The 20,307-nt window shown below is 44.6% G+C and overlaps 1 protein-coding gene across 1 annotated transcript in view; it reads left to right on the top strand.

Annotated features, from left to right (window-relative positions):
* The first annotated feature begins 1,056 nt into the window (after window positions 1-1,056).
* Window positions 1,057-20,307, top strand: part of BEND4 (BEN domain containing 4) — a 30,799-nt gene continuing 11,548 nt past the window's right edge. The window contains exons 1-2 of the mRNA XM_074904720.1: window positions 1,057-1,669; window positions 9,523-10,089. Of these exons, the coding sequence (XP_074760821.1) occupies window positions 1,303-1,669; window positions 9,523-10,089 (934 nt within the window). The 5' untranslated portion in view covers window positions 1,057-1,302. The remainder of the gene's footprint in view (window positions 1,670-9,522; window positions 10,090-20,307) is intronic.

Genomic DNA, 20,307 nt, shown 5'->3' with positions numbered 1-20,307 from the left:
TTCATTTCCAGCGAGCCTGACTCTGACTAAATAAATAAAGCTGAAATGAGAGAGCAATGACCACAATAAGTAGCCAAAACTCCACGTGATGATAGAGGAATGATTTCCCACCGCCACCGCTTAAATATAACTAAGGTGTTCTGTAATTTTACTTCCACAAGCCAGAGGGCTTATTGTAATCCTGATAAATTATAGCAGCAGAAGCAGGAGAGAAGTGGGACAGAAGAAGGGAAATGTTAATGCAAAATATAAAATTGCCTCACAGAAAAGAATGGGGAGAGCGAGCAAGCGGTTTGTTATCGTTTATTTTTCTTCAACATATCATTCAGTTTCAGCTGTCTCCCATCTCACCCAGATCTCCACCATTTCTCAGAAGCGTCTCTCGATGGCATCTCATTCTCCTCCTGTCTTTCACCAGCGTTTCATTATTTCTTAACTGTCCCTGAAAGGGTCTGGGCGGGAGGCGGAGGGGAGCGGGAGATGGAGGGGAGCCGGACGAGGCTTCGCCCCGCGTGTCCGCCTCATTTAAGCAGTTTGCAAAAAGCGGGCGGGGGGGGGGGGAAGAGACGTTGCAAATAATGTTAAATGTGATTAATCTCCCGGATTCCTGGAAATCTGACATGCATGAGTTACAGCGAAACCTCTTTTATTTCGCCATGAAATGCTTTTGCATAATGAGAAAGAAAATGTCCTCTGTGCCCTAATCAACTCTGACAGGTCCTGGACTCCCAAATACTTTTATTTATGGCCTTATTTATCTCACCCCCAATAACTGGGGAGGCGGACCGGCGGCTCGCCGCGGGCGGGGAGGGATGGGGCGGGCCGGGCCGGGCGCCGGCCGGGGCAGGCGCGGCGGGGCTCCGCGCCCGGCGGAGGGGCCACAAAGTTTTTGCCGCGGCTCCGCGCTCCGCGCAGCGCGGGGCGGTACCCCGCGGCCCCGGCGAGCCCTGCCGAGCCGGGCGGAGGGCCGGAGGGGGCCCCGCGGCCGCCGCTCGCCTCCCGCCCGCCGCGGCGCTTCCCGGCGCGCTCACCTGCCCCCGCGGGGGGGTGCCGGGGGCGGCGGCGGCCCCGCCAGGACCCGCCTCCCCGCCCCGCTGCCATTAGCAGAGATTACCCTAAACACTTGCCGGTCGCCGCCCGTCTCCCTCCAGGCATTGGCGCGGCCGCCTGTCAATCAGGCCGGCGCCCCGCCGCGCCGGGGCTCCGCCGTGCCACAGAGACGAGCCGCGGCGGCGGCAGACACAGCCCCGGAGCGGGGCCGCGCCGCGCCGGGCCGGGCCGGGCCGGGGGAGGCGGCGGAGGATGGAGGAGGAGATGCAGCCGGCGGAGGAGGGGCCCAGCACCCCCAAAATCTACAAGCAGCGGGGCCCCTACAGCGTCCTGAAGACCTTCCCCGGGAAGCGGGCGGCGCTGGCCAAGCGCTACGAGAGACCCACCATGGTGGAGGTGCCCCGCGGGCGCGGAGCGGGGCAGCCCTTCCCGCACGCCGCCGAGCCGCTGCCCTACGCGCCGCACGGCCCCTTCCCCAACGGGCCCGCCCGCCCCGCCGCCGCCCCCGGCGCTGCCCAGGGCCACCCCCGCCCGCCGCCGCCGCCGGCCCCGAGCTCCTCGGGCCGCTACGGCCCCTGCCCGGCGGCGGCGGGGGGCGGCGGCGCGGAGCTGAGCGCAGGTACCCGCAACTCCTCTCCTCCGCCGCGCAACTTCGCGGGGCACTTTGCAGCAGGCGGGAGCGAGATGGGGGCTGCGGGCTCCCCCTCACGCACACCCCCACCACATACGACCCTCGCCCCGGGCGCTGGCGGCGGGCTCCACACACCCCCCCTCGGCGGGGTCCCCCCCATCGGGGCTGGCGGCGCCGGGCGCCCCGGGGTTGGGCGCAGGGGGATTGGGGGCGGGGGGGGGGACACGGGGCGAGCGTTTGGGTCCGCCCGTCGGTGGGGCATCGCTAAAGTTCCCGGGGGCGGGCGGGGCCGCTGTGGGGGCCGGGGCCGCTGCCCGGCCGGCACCGCTCCCGGGGCGGCGGGAGGGGATCGCGGCCGCCGCCGTCGGGGCTGTGCCGGCAGCCGCCCGCGACTTGGCGGGGCAAGCGGCCGGCGGGCGGATCGCACCTGCAGGAGCGGCGCTGCCGTCTGCGGGGCGGGGGGAGCCGGGGGGGGCAGCCCCGGGCCGGCCGCGGCCGTGGTGGGCGGCGGGCTGGGGCCGGCTGCCGGAGGGAGCCGCTGGTAATGGAGAGACTGCTGTTCAAGAGGTGGTGGTTTTAACAGAAGGAAAATAGACCGGCTGCTCGTCTGCACCGTTTTCGTAAGATGCAGCGAGGAACAGGAGATCAGATTATTTTATTATTTTTTTTCTTTAAAGGTGTAAGATGCCGAGATGCTGAACGCGTATCTTTCTTCTAGTGATGGCTTGGAGTTAAAACCCACGTAGATCTTGATATGCAACCTAAATTTGGCATCAGGAAATGGGAAATTGCATCTTTAAGCAGAGTACAATCAAAAATGAATTACAATAAATCCTATATAATTGCATAGGTCATTCTCTTTAATGAGATTTTATTAACCTGACTGTCAAGCTTTTGAGTCAGGCAGATATTTTATCTTCTTCAACTGATAAAAGTGTCAGCTATAAACCACCATATAAATATTCATAAATCTACACATCTGTGGCAGCCTATCAGCATCATTCTTTTGGACATTAAAAGCATTCTAATTACTTTCTGTCTAGCAGAGCTGAAATGCTGCCTGTTATAGTATGTGCTTGGCAGGCATGATTGCTTTTGTTTGCCATCACAAATAGCAGCATCCTATTTTATATACTGATGGTCCAGAATATATTCAGGGTTTGACTGAACAGGATGAATATTATGAAGCACCATCTGGTTTTGATAACATCGGGTATATTAACTCATCTGTTAATTTTTGACACATCATTGATTTATTTATTTAGAAAAATTGGATCCTGTTTTGGTATGTTGCTGTTTGCCTTTGTAACAAATGTGATGACATTTCCTTACTAAACAGGGAGATATGCTAGTTAATAGGATATATGGCTATGTTTTAATGCCTGTTTTCACTTAGAAGCAGCCGTGTACTGGATGAATTTATCATGTCTTGTTACAAATAATTCAAGTACTTTACCAAAAAAGTTTAATACTTGAATAGATTAGCCTGAAAATTCATGGCTCTGACGCATAGTCCCATGATTCGTGGCAGAAGGTCATGTTTTCTTTTTTCTGAAATTATTTCTTATTTTAAATGCCCAAATTCTGGTATTTCAGTATTTTTTTTGTGGCCCACAATCAAAACACTGCTGATAAATGTGGCGCCTACATTTCTTTACAGAAGCAGATTATGCCATGGAAAACACTTAGCTGTTTGGTAGATGATATGCAAGGCCATTTTCACAGCAAAGCCCTGTGGGCTTTGATGAGCGGAAATTTGGACTTTCTCCTGCCCCCGTAGACTCCGCTAACCAGGAGCTAGAATGGGCTTCAGAGTTTGTCATTGGTTCAGTCCTGTGCTAAAAAGATAGTCAAGGAACTGCTGTTTGTACACTGAATTTCTGTCAAGTCCCTGTCCCGTCACTGCACATCCAGACTTTACTTTTACTTTCCTCTGTGGGTCCCAACATACCCTCCTCTCAGCTCAGAGTTAAGTAACGAGCAAAACGGAACAGGAGAAAACAAACCAGCAGCTTGCCACAGTGTGCAGAAGTAGGATTTTGTGCTAGTTGTTACCAGAGGCTGATAAAGCAAGAGACAAGGTTTAGACCTCCTGGGTATCGTAATCCCAGAGGTCCAGGTGCTTTGCTGAGCTGTGGACCTAGTCTTCCTGCTCGGTGATGGAGATGCTGAGCTGTGGACCTAGCCTTCCTGCTCGGTGATGGAGAACCACCAAGCGCCCTGTGTTGGAGTAGCTGTAGCACCAGTAAGGTGAGCCCCTGCTGTTGAGGATGAGCTGGTTGGGACCTCAGGGCCGCATGTATGTGAAGTGCTTCCATCCTGTCATCCAGAGCCTTGAAATCCTCTTAACAAATGTGTGAGGCAATTTGATAGCTCAGGCCACTACTGGGGAAACAGAGCTGGGGTTTTGCGCCTGGGAAGCGGCAGCATTTGCATGTGCTCCATGCACAGTCACTCCGTGCTTTGCCCAGCACCCTGCAGGGTCTCAGCCCACCCAGCTCCTCGGTTCCTCACAGCAGCAAGGAGTGTGGGCTGGGCCCTTTCCAGAACACCTCTTAGCCAGAGGTGTATGTCCCGGGTGGTGGGTGTTTGTAGGGAGAAAAGGATCCTGCCCTTTGCAGGTGTGCAGCTGCAGGTCGGCTAAGTTGTTCTCGACAAGGCAGGCAGTCACCATCCATGACTTGCACAGTTTTCCCACTTAACTTACCCATAGCACTTGGTGGGTGCTTACTTGAATGAAGGGGTGGAGGTCTGCAGATCTCAGTTTTGTAGGGACACCCATTTCATAAGTTCCGTTTCAGAGATTCCTCTCTTTTTCCTGATACCTCTTCACTTGTGCAGGCAACAGTGAGCAAGCTGGCTAGTAAAACGCCATTCCTGGGATGTCTAACTCTGTGCTAGCAACTCAAACACTTGATTCTTAATCTTCAGGCATGGCATTTCTGGCCCCTTGGGATGCAGAGCACCTCTTGAGAGAGGGCACCTCAAATACAGTCACAAGCAAGGATGCTTCCATAATTTTGAAGCTTTTCCTAATATTTAGAGCTCTTGCCAAAGATGAATCGTTTCTTCCTCAGTCCCTTTCAAAGAGACCACCCTGGCCTCCAGACTCTGGAAGGAGGAGGGGTTAGGGAAAGGAGGAAGAGCATGTGTCCTCCACCTTGTGCCATGGTGAAGAAAAATCTAGCTTGAGATCCCATCTTGTATGGAAAGATCCTGCATGAGAAGTGTCATCTTACAACGAGAAATGTGGAGCTGCCCTGCAATGAGAGCCATGTCTTTCCTTGAGTGAATAGACCGCTGCTGCTGCAGAGTAAGCCACACAGACAGATGCATTCAAAGCGCCAGCAGATACCCATTTTCTCCTACAAAATCTATTAATCATTTAATCTTTGTTAGTCTATTCAGATTATTTTCCTGGTATGAAAACAATGTGTATCTTTGTCTTTGGTAGCATGTACATTAAACAGTATCATAGTATACCAAAGAAACTCATCTTTGTAGGAAAGCATGATGTTGACCTTAACAGTGTGTCTTAAAATTTAAGGTGAGCTTTCATGGAAAGCAGAGAAAGAAGAGCAGAGCTGTCTTAGTGGTGTTATTCCAGTGCCAACAACCCGGCATGTTTAACATGACCAGTTAATACAATTCTATCATGCCTGGACAGAAAAAAGTGTTTTATGCGAGCAGAGAAGGTGAAGATCATTATTTTGGCCTCTACTGAAAAGTTGGGAACTCTCATCTGGAAGCAGATCTATCCAATCAGTAGTGAAATGGCCAGACACTTGTATCATCATCCAGTGGACTGTTTCAGTGATCTTCATGCAGAATGCCCAAGAAAGCATTGCTTAGTCATGGGAGGTGTCAGAATCAAGAAGTGAGGTGAAGACTGAGATGATTGAAATTGCTAAGGAACCTGAACTTTGGAATCTTGCTGAAAATTGAGTAACAATGAGTATGTTCCCTGCAGGGGAGAATGTATGGTATTCAGACCCACTCAATAGTTATAAAGATAACTTCATAAACCAACTGCCCAGGATTATAAAGGAGTCTGTGGAAAAGCCACGACCTGAATCCAGAGCCATTGAGACGCAACACAATGCCTTATTAATAAAGCTGTCTGGTCTAAGTATTGAAAAGATCTTCAGGTTTAGGGAAAGCTGATTGGCTTGCCAATCTTTCCAGACATCCTTTCTGATGCATCAGTGTAAATCATCAGGTAGAGTTTCAGAAGTTCTTACTAAACCCCAGGTTTTAGTCTGGCAGTTGGGTAGATAAGAAGCCCCATAGTTCAGCATCAGTGAGAAAAAGATGTAAAGAAGAATGCTGTATCTGGGAGTTGATACCTGATTTGCCATATGATAGTATCTTCTGGTTGCTTGCACTCTCAGCTAATCTAGTTAAGAACACTTAATACTTTTAGCAATTTAATCCTGCTCTGTTAGCACTTTATGGTCCTGATCTGGAAAATCCACCTTCAGGCAAAAGTTTTGTTACAGTTGACAAAAGTTCTGTAAGACTAAAGACTTGTGGGGTCAGAGACATTAGAATTACATGGTTAGTGAGCATCGTAATAAGGAAAAGGAATATCACAATAAGACTTTAATAAACTGTTTACACTGTTTTAGTGTGGTGCAGTCATTTCAATAGAATCCTCCTCTTCTAGAAAATATATACATTACATTAAATCAGTTAAGAATCATAGATTCTGATTATTCAGTAGTAATCACATAAAAACAACTTTTTGTCATTTCTTAGGGATGCTTGTATTTCTAATTGCAGTCAGTCCATGATAGCATTCGGTTTTGTTTTTTCTCCATCACAAGAAACAACCATAGTTATCATTCTCACTTAGGGTTGTTCAGACTGTGGGCACATGTACTGTTACTGGTGTAGAAGTCGCTTCAAAGTGGTAGGTACCCTCTTCAGCACAGAGCCAGATGTTTCCAGAACAGGTGCTGAGAACATCTCTCACTATTGCTGCCCAGTGGTAACCACAAAAAAAGCATTTGCAAATCTTTGTGCTAGCATTTCAGAATAACCCTGCCTTGTCATAACTTTCATTTTTATATCTTTGAGTATGGGTTAAAGTTAAGAAAAAAACAGTGGTTGCTGTTACTGTGTCTTTGTAGTAGATCTGATACTGAACTGAAGATTAAATCAATACTGTCATTTCTGTATAAAATTTCAGTTACATTTTAAGCCATTATCACAGTGAATGTGCTTAATACATTCAATTTTACAACAAAACTAATCATTAATTTTATCTTTACTGATGTTAGTGTGTATTATAGCATTCTTTAAGGCTGGTATTTGAAATGTCAGGTTATTTTTTGCCGTATTTTAGGAGGAACTGTAATATTAGAATAACATCTCTTATACTAATCCTTTTCAGTTGTTTCATTCATATTTTGTCCCCTTGCAACAAGAATACACAAAGAATGAGTAACTGTTTTGTCAACAGGGACCATAATGATTAAAATACAAACAGTAAATATGACTTCAGGACTGGAATCGGATTATAGGATTAAAATGAATGAAAAAACTGCTCTGTAGTAGGATTGCAAAGTTCCAATCAATATCATCCTGTAATAATTTTAAAGGGGAAAGTGGGAAGTAAAGACATAAGGTGAAGAAAGCACAACTTGAGGTTGTTAGTGATAAGTGCTTGAGTTTCTTGATTTTCTTTTGGTTTATCAGTAGGTCCCAGTTAGAAAGCTGCAACATCACCACGGTTCTATTCTTTTAATTTCTATTACGTCTGTTGTTCATAAGGGTTAAAGACAGCTGGCCTTATGTTAATGCAGTAAAAGGGAAGGAGGGACAGCAGGTATGGAAGCCACAGAGCACCTGGCACCTCACTAGTGCAAAGGAGGCAGCAAAGGAGGTAGCAGTGCCTGTGCGTTTCTGCCCTTTTGAATTTGTAGTGCGGACAGAGGGTGTTTTGGATCAAAGATGTGCTGGAGGAATCTGCCATGGTTGGTCTGAGCCCATCTACAAGGGTGTGGTATGACTCCTTAGCACAGGAGTCTGATTGCAAGGATGCTTTAAGTGGTCTGAGGTCCACCCCAATCTTTCACATACTGGTGGGCTATCCCACCTTGGCCCTGGGCAGCCTCATAGCCCAGCACTGCACCTGTGCTTACTCTGCCCGCCTCATGTCCCTGTTCATATGGTTCAGTCTTTGGGAGATCACATCCTTGGGTTTTGTGCTGGGGAGGTTTCCTCCAGCTGCGTTCAAGACTGAAAGCATTTGTGTGCTGCTTCAGCCCTGCCCTCTTTGCAGAGATCTGGAAGATGGTAAAAATGCAAATTAGTGATGTTTCAAATATTCTTCAGGCCAGCTATACTAACCTCAGTGTGAAGTAGATTTTCCACCAGAAGGTGTATCTTCTCAATCGTGGAGAAGTACCATGAGAAATGCCACCTCTTAAAGGCCTGAATTCTGAACGTTTTTGTTCTTTACATATTATCAGTGTGATGAGGCTATGTTTTCGCCTCTAGTGATGAAGTTAAGATAAATGAAGGTCTGGGGTGCTTAGTCTCATACATCTGTAGCAGGTTGCCTTTTCAAAAGTAGATGCGTTTGTCACTTTCTAAAAGTCAAGCCTGCTTGAGAAGAGCTCTCCAAAATTGGCAGCGCTTAAACATACCAGTCTTTTTTTTTTTTTTTAATCTTATGCAAAATGTTAGTTACATCTTTTTAGACACCTAGAGGAACTCAGCTATGAATAAGCTAAAAAAATTAAAAGCCATTATTTTTATCAGTGAGCCTAACAGGTCATACCATAAATTAGAGCCTTGGTCATTTTTGCATCTGGGTCCAGGAACTGTTACAGCAGCTTGGCTCTACATACACAGATACTGCAGAAATGAACCACCCTACTGTAGAGGTTTAGGTTGTAGCTGCTATTGCATCCTGAGACGTGACACCTCCTGTCATTAGAGGCAAGGCTGACTAGGTGCCGCATGACATCCTTGTCCTGCTTCCAGAACCAAACTGCTGCCTCCACAAACTGCTGCACAGTACAGTTTCCCAATGCCTCATGTACAGTTTCTTGATTATGTCCAGGGCAGTTTGAAGATCTCTGCACTGCTCTCCACTGCATGATACTGGCCTACCAATAAACTCATAGGAGGTCAACAGTACAGAAAAAATACCTCCTCTGACCAGAGAGCTTCACACTGTACATTTGATGTGCCTTTCCTTGGTGTAAGATGAGGGTTTTATGCTTATCATTCTTGAGTTGTTCTTGGACATCCCTGGAACCTAGAACAAAAGGAACAGAGGCAAAGTCCATAGAATTGGGGGTGGGTCATGTGAAGTGTCCTGTGCACAGTGTCAAGCAAGTGCAGCAAAGGTGAAAGGGAGACAAAACAAAGCTTGGAAGCCACATTGGAGAGGAGCAGGGCATAGGAAGAAGGTGTAATGCAAAGTCCTGCAAATATGTACAGGCAATGCCCACCAGCAGCTTGAAATAGGCTTCCAGAGAAGTACTTGCCTGAACTTTTACTTGTAGCAAATCGGATGGAATTTTTATCTTCTTCCCCATTTTCCTGCCTTAATCCCTCTGAAAGAAGATGGCAGTAAGCAGTGACTATCATCACAATGCATTTCTGATTAACAGCGAGGGCACAAGGGCACTCTCAAAATAGAAGCAAAGTCGGGATTGTTTTAAATCACAGTGTTGCAGAAGTATTAAAGCAGAAGCCATAATTTTAATGTGTTTAGAAATAAAATGCATGCTACTGTAAACGGTTGTGTACATTCATCTAGCTGCTACTGCCTGGCTTAACCTTTTGCATTAGGTTTCTGTGATTCATCTTTTCTTTTGTTGCAGAGAGTCGAATGATTCTGGATGCCTTTGCCCAACAGTGCAGCCGGGTTCTAAGTCTTTTAAATTGTGGTGGAAAACTACTGGACAACAATCACTCTCAATCCATGATTTCTTGTATAAAGCAGGAAAACCCAAATTATAGTGAAAGACAAGAGCAATGTCAGCTTGGGAAAATGGTCCATAGTCAGACATCAGACATTTTAGACATAGAGATGCAGTATATGCAAAAGAAACAACAAACCTCAGCCTTTCTGAGAGTTTTTACCGATTCTCTTCAGAACTATTTGCTTTCTGGGAGCTTCCCTTCTCAGAACACCTCATCAGTAAATGATTTTAGCCATTTGGCAGATGTGGATCCACTTTCAACCTCTCCAGTACACACTTTAGGTGGATGGACATCTCCAGCAACATCTGAATCTCATGGTCACCCATCATCTTCTACACTTCCAGAGGAGGAAGAGGAGGAAGAGGAAGAAGGTTATTGCCCTCGGTGTCAAGAGCTAGAGCAGGAGGTAATTTCATTGCAACAAGAAAATGAGGAACTTCGCAGAAAATTGGAGAGCATTCCAGGTAATTAATACCCTGCTAAATAATATTGTCAGTCAGTGATAAAAATAGTTCGATTATTTGGGGGTTTTTTTAATAATTTGTTTTAAGTTCTAGTCTTTTTTTAAGGTTGCGATCATGGTAATCAAACACTGGAATTTATCTCCAGCCAGAATTCCTATAGCTGTGCCCTCTGCTAAATTATCTGCTGGTACTCATCCATATGAATCTTGAGTCCTAGACTAGTGAGCTGTGTTCAGGATGGGATGTACTTGTAATTCCAAATTCTAAACATCAGATGGTTTGTTACAGTCGTTTCAAACATATACTTTTATCCCTAATTATCTTGTTCTTTAAGGGACATTGCAGCTTATAAACCTAATTCCCTTTTTAGGCTCCTTTTTTGGTTACTTAAAGAAACTATTCAAAGTTGCATCCATACTTTTAACTGAAATAGATTTGGCTTTTACCTTGAACAGTATCTCTTAAATTGCTGTTGTCTCAGTGAGAAGCATAAATACATCTCCCATTCATCGTCAAATAAAACCTGAAAAAAAAGCTTGACAACTTCTCCAGTTCAGCAACATCTAGCAGCCACTGGTGGGGAGAAAGCAGACCGAAAAACCCCATCTAATGGAAAGCCTCTCTGTGGAAGACTTCTCTTGCCCCTTTAAACTTAGGACTTCTCACTCTTAAGGTGCACCAAGATACTTAGAGAGTGGTATTGGATAAGAACGAAGTGTCTTGGACCTATATCCTCTACACTTTAAGTGCAGGCAAAAATACACCTCAAATAATGATACCAAAATCAAACTGGAATTTAGCAAAGAAAATAAGTACATAACACATTTCTGACATGTATAAATGCTAGGAAGCTACAGGTTTGTTAGCTAAAGTTTGAGGTGCATAGGGTAGATCCATGCAAAGTTAATTGAACTAATCCCTAAATGGCAGAAAAGCACAGATAATATAGCATGGGCTGCAAGAGGGAAAATACTTCAAAGCTGCTAGAAAAGAAGACGGCAGTAACCAACTACTGCCCCAGTATGTAGGTGCAGTTGCAAAATCTGAGCAGAAAACAATGAGTCTTCATAATTCTTCTCCCCAGCTATCAGTGATGTATTATGCATTATTGTATTACATTGTGGCTTTCTTTTGTGCATTGGTCCCTAGAGGTACCAGCAAATCCCATAAGCAGTATTGTTCAGTGCTGAGAAAACCCCAAATCTAGAATACTTTCTCCATCCCTCCCAAAGCTGGAGTCCCCATAACTCATGCACTCTTGCTGGATTCATTACTGGTTCATATATCACATGGAAACTGTGTGACAAAGGGAATCGTGTGGACTTCAATTCCTGTTGAGTCCTAGCTTCAGGTGTGTAAGACCAAAAGTGGTCATTAGGGTCAATAATCTCTCCTACATCTTTCATTCAGTCACCTATATTGAACACATTTTGACTTTGAGTCAAAGTATAACTTCCATTTGATTCAAGTAATCTCAGAAGGCCTCCAGTCCTGATTTGGAGACTGTGGTGAGCAGTAGCTCTACCTCTTACCTGACACTTGACTCCAGCAGTTAATTACACTGGTGAAAATGTGTGGCTTATTCCCTGCCTGCCTATCTGAAATCAACTTCTTTGCAGTTCTTTTTTCCCCTTCTGCTCAGTTCTTTAGAATTTGGGCACTGGGAATATGTTCAATATGTTCCTATCTGCCTGAGCAAAGGTGAAGAGGCTCTTTGTTCCCACCTGCGGTTGCCCTGGTCATTTGGCCATTGGTCGTGCAGCTGAGCTTCTCGTTCTGTGCGCATTTCTTCCTATACGTACATACTTTGTATCTGGCTGTGTTCATTTACTAAGTGATCTGGATTGCTTTGGCTGCCCTGTTTGCCCAGTGTTTGCTGGATCACCAGTTTCTGTGTCATTCAGAATTTGTTTGATTGTGTGCTAGAAACACATCTATTCATAGTGATTCCCCCAGCGACAAATACTTGAATTGTCGGTAGCAGGTTCTTAGTCCATGTACACTCTTAGTCTGCCGATGTTGTGTATTGCTGCTTTTGCAATCAGGTAATTCATGGTAGTATAAGTTAAATGCCCTTCAGGAGTCTAGGTATATTACAGCCGTTCAACCCGACTTTTTCAAACGAACCTATAATCTCATCAAAGAACAATCAGGTTAGTCTGACAATCCACTTTCCATGAGACTGTTTTGACTGGCATTAATTATATTCATATTCTTTAGTTCTTAGTCAATTGAATCCCGTTGTGATTGCCTGTATTTTGCTAGGATTAATGCTGGGCTGAGCAGCCTGTGTTTACCTGGGACATCACAGTTAACCCTTATCTCCCTTTAAAAGCGAGATAAACATACATAAGCACAGTCATTTTCCACCCCCTAGGACTAATGAAACACCTTGTTAGTAGTGTATCAAAGGAAGCAGAGAAACATAAAATAAATGTGCAAAGACATATGACTTCGTCAGCCAACATAAAATCATCATGAGATGCATCTGCTGCTCTCGGAGTGATACACAGATAGCTCTAAAGTGCCTCATGTGTCTGGGGAAGCCTTAAGAACCACAGAAGGTGCCCTCGGATTTTGCTACATGGTAGGACAGAGGTCTGAGCTCCCCAGGCAGTCCCACAGCCACCGCTGAGCAAGGTTAATCAAAAATCAACTAAAGGCAACGTCTAATTATTTTTGCTCCAGTGAGCTTCTGTTGGCAAAGAAGCTGGCAGAAATTTTTCTGTGACTTGAAATGTCCAACTCTGTATGTAAACGGGCACAATGCTCGTTCTCTTGAGCATTTTTTTTTCCCATCAAGATGTTGTGTGCCTCAGTTGTGAGCCAGAAAGGCCTTGGCAGAGGGTTTCAGTGTTGTTTGCCACCATCTAGCACATCAGAGTCATCTCAGAGCACAAACTTTCTTCCCTGCTCATTCAGACACCTCACACTGGGCCGGGCAATTTGATTAGTGCAGCAGAGGAGCAACTGTGGAGGCAGCTAGACAGGTGTGGAGGCTGCCATACTGTTCCATCAAGCTGCTGAAAGAGCAGGTTTTTTGACGTAGTGGTTTTCCTTCTCATCCTTGAGGGAGGTGGGCTGGAGCCGCTCGGTGAGGCTGTCAGGGGACCCCGTGGGGCGATGGAAGACACCGTGCCCTCCCCAGGGTGCCGAGGCTCCCACTAGCAATCCTGTCAATAGAAGATAAAAGCACCAACCCCTTCCTTCTGCTCAGTAACCGTCTATGAATCATTTTATCCTTTTCCTGAAATACTTTGCATTTTTTTTTAACTTTCCATATGCAAAATCCCTTTTAAAATCGATGAGAGTTTGCAATCTAAAAATAGTTACCGCTGTACATCTCTGCCTCTAGATCTGCAAAGCACCATTTGCATGGCTCTCAAAGAGACTACCGGGAAGAAGAGTGTTTTCTCAGCACATGTAAAGGCTACGACTTTTTTTTTTTTTAACAAATATTACAGAAGACTTATCCTCCTGTAGCTTTTGGACTCAGAAAATAAGATTTTTCTGTTCTCAGGACTCTGTCCTGTTGCTGTAGAAGCCCTCCAGTCCTGTAGGATCTTTTTGCCCATAGCCTAGCATCACTCTTTGGCCGATTACCACTGAAGAAAAATTATTCTATGGGTGAAATACTGCATATGTTTTGGTTGTTGTCTGGGGTTTTTTCTCAAAAAAGTACCCGTTTGATTTGACTGAAACAATACTTAAATTTGTGTGAAATCTTAATTGTTTCAGCTATGGAATAAATGAAGAAAAATTCTTATCTCAGTGCTTTGGTTTTGGAGCAATGTGTTATCTTGCAATTTGTGCAGTTTTCCCCAATATTTTATTTTTTTTTTAGACAAAAACATTAACAGAACATTTTTAGTTTTCAGTTCAGCTGAAAAATACTTAAAGATTAGATAATTCCTGACAGGAGTTTGGCAGACTTGTCATTGGCTCTTTAAGGTTTTGAGACCATCAAGAACAGGGCAAAGTATTCCATCTATATGAGGAGAAAAATGTCTCCTAATCTCTTTCCTCTGTATAAAAATTACTAGGGCTGTGATACATTCCCAATAGTAAAATTAATGACTTATTTGTGAGACTGCATGTAAGACCTGGATTTAAACCCTCTAATATATAAGGATATTAAGCAGTTCTCCTTCGCTGTTGTCAGTGGGATTTTCTCACAGCTTTCAGCCTAAAAGGGAGAAAATATTTCCAGGTGGTTAAAGCAAAGTCATGAGTGAGGGTTTGTCTCCTGGTGCTCCAAGTTTTGCTGCATGGTTTTGGACAAACCAGCCTGAAAGTAGTGAAAACGTACAAAAGATGAAGCAGTGTGTGATACATACAGTAATTGCTCTTACTTTGTTGGCTAGGCAACAAAAAATGCTCCAGCAAACCATGTGAGAATGGGGGTGACAAACCCCTTCAAATGTAGAGAAGTGTTCACCTACAGAGGCTACGTTCATGGTGTCTGGAAGTAGCCAAAGCAAGGCAGGATTTGCAGGTAGTTAATATCAATGTAATTGAAAAAGTCAGACAAGTTTTCTAGAAGGTTTTGTGTGCCCAAGGCTTGACTCTTTTTCCTGACTATATCGGATGATCTAATAAAAGATATTACTTTTCCCTACAAATCCTGTCTCCTTTATACTTTCAGAGCATCACATTTCCAAAGAGCCTACCACAGCAGCAGTGTAGATAAAGCAGCCATCAAGGGTTATGACGAACACTTTTTCATGTTGGGGATTTTTTTGTCCTTTTTCTTGATGTTCACATTTAACCACTTCTTTGGTTTCTCTTGATGTTCTGGATGTTTTGGTCTGATCTCTGGCCTTATTCTGCTGTTCAGCTTCAAAGTGTGAAGTTACTTCAGGAAGAGAGAGCTTCGAGCACGGTCACCCAGTGTTTGGCACAAGAACCCCTTTGAATTTGCAGCACAGCTTTGCTTTCAGCTTGGGGGTACTGGCTTAGTTTGCTAAACCAGCCTTAGTACAAAAACTGACTGAAACACCTAACTGTGGCAGACCAGGTCTTTATTAATCTGTTTTCTCCACGCTTCTGGGTAGAAACCCATGAGAATTTGGGGGTCAGGTTTCTTAGCCTACCTTGGGAAGCAAGAGCTGGTGGGAGTTTCATGGAGAGCTGTGTTTCAGCCTGCCGAGGCTGAACTCCCAAGTCTCAACTTTGGTTTGCATTTCGCATGTCAGCATTTGGCATTTTAGCGACAAACTGCTGTTCCTGCTCACTGGTGGCTCCTTGGTTTCCCTGTTAGCTGTCAGCAATATAAATGTGTAGAGGAGTTTACAGAGGAGGTCCCTGCCCTGAAGACTTCATGGCTGAAAGGGAGGACAAGAAGAGATACCTTCTATTAAGTAGAAGGAAAGTGAGAGAGCACTGACAAAAATAAAAGCCACATGAGCACGTGGCAGTATCACTTGAATGAGAGATGCACAGTTGCCTTGTTTTATCTCTTTTCTTCTGTTGTTTAGGCAGAGGTGTACATCCCAGGGGCATATGGAAGGGGCACATTCTTTCTTCTTTCTGGAAGAAATATTTTTGCAAAAGAAAATTAAAAGAAATTCAATGGCTTTTCAGATGAAGATTAACAGAAGTAAAATGGTTTTCCACTCCACCTGGAAAACACAACTGAGTAGGATTTTTAAAGTAATGGGATATTTGATGTAATTTTTTCTCCCTTCCCTGCTTTTGGCAGGCACATAGGTCAGTTTAGTCAGTCTTTAACACCCTTTTGTGTGTAATGTCGATTCTTATGATTTCTGATGGCTGCTCTCACTACAAATGGGTGCTGGTTTTATTTTACCATCCAGTTACAAATACTCAGATTTGTAGGGTCTTGTGTACCAAGATCAGTTCCTCTTTACTAACGCCCATCTCTCCTTGCCCCTCTCTCTTTTTCCAGCTCATTGCACCCCAACCACTTGTCTTCATGGCCCATCCACACAGCTTTCACTGGCTTTCAGCTGGCTATTGAAATAAATGAGGATATGAGCTGAAATAATCCAAGCCATGTTATACTGCACACTTGTCCAAATCTCAGGCAGAGAAGGCATCTCCATTAACGTTATAAGAAATTCACACTGCCATGTAGTTCGTCAGCAGGTTCACTATCATTTGTTACATCTTTTTGACAGTCGAGCATCAATTTAAAAATGCCCTGCAATGAACTCAGAGTGAAGCATCGCTCAAGGTCAAGCAAAGGAGGACACATTGCAATGCTGAGCCAGTCTTAACTAACAGCTGCTGGTCTGAGCGGGGTGGATGTAGATGCACACCCTTCCCAATTCTCCTCCTCTCTGGCAGGTCAGAAGTAAATGGTCTTGAGTCCTACAGGATTCATCTTCTGCTGTGCAAAACACCAGGAGGAATACTAACCTGTGTTGGCTACAGGCCACAAAATCTCATTAATGAACAGAATAACCAGATTTCTTACTGTTTGCTTACAGGGCTGAGGCCACCATGGGGAGACATGCAGCCAAGCCAGGGATGAGCCATCCCTTCTTGCTAGGGCTGTCTGATGCCATGGGAGAGGTTGGAGATATACATTATTTACATTGGAGATATGCCTTATTTACAGCAAGCCCAAGTATCTCTTCATAGCACTGTGCTTTGGCAATATAAACATCCCTGGGATGTGTTACACCGGAGGCCACATTTTGGAGAGGATGTATAGGAGCCTTCATTAAGACAGATACCAATACAAGTGATTGTGGCCCAATAACATTTATAATGAGCAAAAATCCAGCCCAAACCAATAATAGAGATGTTCTTGGCACTTCATAAAAAGTTCAAAACAATTATTGGAGCGGAAGGTTAAAAAAAGGAAAAAAAGAGTGAGTAATAATTGGAATTGGGGAACATTAAAAGCATGGTGTGGAAGGCCCCAAAAGACTATCTAGGAGGAAAAGTTTTCTGTTGGTTACAAAAACAACCAGCTTAGAGGGAAAGCAAAGGAACAGTTAGAAAATAAGTGGGGTAGAGGGGAAGTTAATGGTAATGTTAAATGGTATCCGTCAAGAGTAAAATGATGCAGTCACACCAATATGATGATGATGGTAAGCAGGTAGAAATGTTTCCTATTTCCACCGTTAACTCTGGGTGTTAGCACACGTTGAACTGTGACTTCAGGTGGGACTGCAGCCTTGGCTGTCTGCTGCAAGTCCCTCCCGGAGTCGGGACAACTGAAGAGTTTGTTAGTCAGTGCCAGCGTTGCCAGCCTTTTTAGAAATGATAAAGAGATGCTGATTCCAGCCCAGGTTGTCAGACAGAGTGGTTCAAGAGCAGAGTCAGGAGTCCCTCTCAGACACTGGTGTCACCAGGATAGCCACAGCACAGGCTGCCAGGAGCAGTAACTGCTTGGGCACACCAGCTTCTCATCCTTAAGTGCACATCAAATTATTACCAAAAGCATTAGGCAGGTGCTACCACATCATGATGCTTCCAAAATCATGAGATTTGGGCAACTCACTTCAGGAGCTAAAACAAAAATGAAGGTGGACAAAGAGGACTCTGACTATGTTTTTCTTCACGTTTTGGAATATTTGAGATGCTCCATAAGACTGAAAGATGCAAATACTTTGTGATTGTTTTTTTTAAAAAGGATACACGAGATGTCCCAGATGATTGTAGGCTCATTGGCCTGATACTGAGCCCAGACAAACTAATTGCACAACTGATGCTGGCTCCAATTAACAGAGTACTAAAAGACAGTAATCGAGTTAGTACCAGCCAACATCTTGCCAAATTATGGTTTTTGATGAGATGAAAAGTTTGGTTGATGAGGGTATTGCAGATATTCAGGGTGTTACATAACATTATATTACAAAGACTGATTTTAAAAATGCAAATATATTTGTATTCAGGAAATTGCCATGATGCAGATTAATTTCTGGAGGGATTCTTTGTGAAACTGTTCACAGCCCATATTTTTAATACTTTCATCAGTGAAGGAAAGCATATAATCATTGCTCACAGCTTGCAAGTGGTGCAGAGGTAGCAGTGAGTGAGGAAGATGAGAGGTGACAGACTTGGCCGAACATGGTGCAGCATTACTGTATGTTGAGGCACAGAGAGCATCGCTCTACTTGGTTTCAGGCCCTGGGAAACAGACACTGAGAAAGGCTTTTGGAGGACATGGTGGCTTTCTTGCCGAGTATTCAGGCACAGCATGGCCAAAAGGGCTGGCATGGCTTATGGATGTACAGACACCTTCAGTAGGTGTAGGGGCTCTGCTTTTAGCACGAGCCCAGCATCTCGGGAAGGTCAGTGTTGAGCTTAGCAGAGAGAAGATGGAGAAATTACTTCATCACTAACTATATGTATATAATAGGTGACAGATATTTTCCATTTCTTTTCCAAAGATTTTGTAAAACCCAATCAAAAGAAAACAAAATGCAGACTTGAAATCAGGTGTGTGTTTCTGAGGCTGAAATAGCACATACTGTAATGAGCCAAGGGTAGAAACTGCATCGCTAGGAGCTGACAACTTGAGTTGTACTGTGTTTTACCCACTGATGCTGTCTGGTGCAAAGAGGATTTAGTCCGGGGAGTTGCGGTGCTGTGTGGCAGGTCAGACTGAGAGATCACAGCCCAGCTTTTGTCACTAGCACAGTCGGTGGCCACCACACTGTTCAACTATTTATTAGAAATTAGGATACTCTGCAGAGAAAGCTGTGACAAGCTACGCTGAAGCAGCGCTTGTTACAGCATGATGCCTAGAATAAAAACAGACTCTTGTAACTTGGATCAATAAACAGCTAAGACCTGCCACCTCTTATGCATGTCCTGCTTAGTCACTGCTGAGCATCTTAGCAAGACCAGCCTTCCCCAGCATGCTGTCCTGTGCAGCACCTCCTCCTCACCCTTTAGCTCCCGCTAGGATCTCTTCATTCACTCACTGCAGACCAGGTTACTTTGCCACTTCCATTGTCTTTTCTGAGACACTGGCACTTTGAGAAAGTAAAGGCTGTGGAAACTTCTTTCTAATGGGCAAGAAAATTAATGCCTCCCCACAGGCTTTCTACTAAATTATAACAAGCAAGTGTTATTTCAACATTAGCGTCTTTCCCATTGGTTACAGTAGGCACAGATCCCTGTTGGTGTTGTCAGTGATAGTGGATATGTGCATAAGCCTGCAGAGAATCCGCTCTCAGGGTTATGATCTTGTTAACTCTCTAGAGACCACATCAAAGTCAAAGACATACAAAATAAGTAAGCTAGTAGGTTTAAATAATTTTTCATTCTCATAGTTGGGAGCTGCAGGCTCTTAAAAAGTTGTTTGCTGCAGGGTTTGGAGGAAACAGTTCCTCTTGGCAAAAAGAGTATTTGCAGAGCCATAAGAGGGACACAGAAGCAAAACCAAAGCTTTGACTTTTGGCCTTGTGCCGTCCTCTTTGTGGCTTCCTTCAGTTAATACGGCAGCCCAAGAACCCTGGCTTTGCAAGTAGCATGTGGTGTTTGAAAGGCTGAGGTTGTTCATACCAACAGCAAAGTGTGACGTACATAGGCTTTACAAGTCAAAAGTACTGAGAGTCCTCCAGACTCTATAATGATAACAAAATCATACAATTTTGTGCTCGAAACATTACTGCTTTTATGAAGATAGAAGTGTTTATAAACTTCAGCCAGCAATTAGTACCTTCATATTTCTCACCAGTAATGAGAAAGCATTTTAGCAGCAGAAAACAGTTAAAGTAGGGCTGTACTTCGTCTGCTGGGGGCACGACAGGTTAAATAGTTTCCTGTTGTCTTCTTGCTTGTGCCCAATCCCTTTGGAAGAACATAGGTAAATGCATCTTGGGATAGCCTGCAAGTGAAATTACTTACTGTGGGTAACTGTACCATCATGCTGTGAGATCAGCTCTTAAAAATTAGAAATTTTTGATGCATTATATTCTGTTCCCTTTCAGGCCCCATGTTGTTCCACATAATTGCAGGTAATAGTACCAAGTATGGCTGAGAGCCATCAGATCATCACCAGAGACTTTTACTAACAGAGATAACCAGAAAAGCAAGTGCGAACTTCACAGGCTGTTTTGAGCACAGCTTCGTGGGGACTGAAAAAGTGTAAAGCTTCCAGGTACTGCTAATGCTTCAGCAACTATGTCTACAGTGAACCTGCTAAACAAAAACATTTAGACAGGGCAGAAAAAGGATACTTCACAAGTATCTCTGATTTCCCAAGTATCACTCAACTGTCCTCCAAGTCCAAGA

Source organism: Athene noctua, chromosome 4 (assembly GCF_965140245.1).
Source record: "Athene noctua chromosome 4, bAthNoc1.hap1.1, whole genome shotgun sequence".
In the NCBI taxonomy this organism is placed as follows: Eukaryota; Metazoa; Chordata; class Aves; order Strigiformes; family Strigidae; genus Athene; species Athene noctua.
This window is presented reverse-complemented; position numbering and strand designations above follow the sequence as displayed.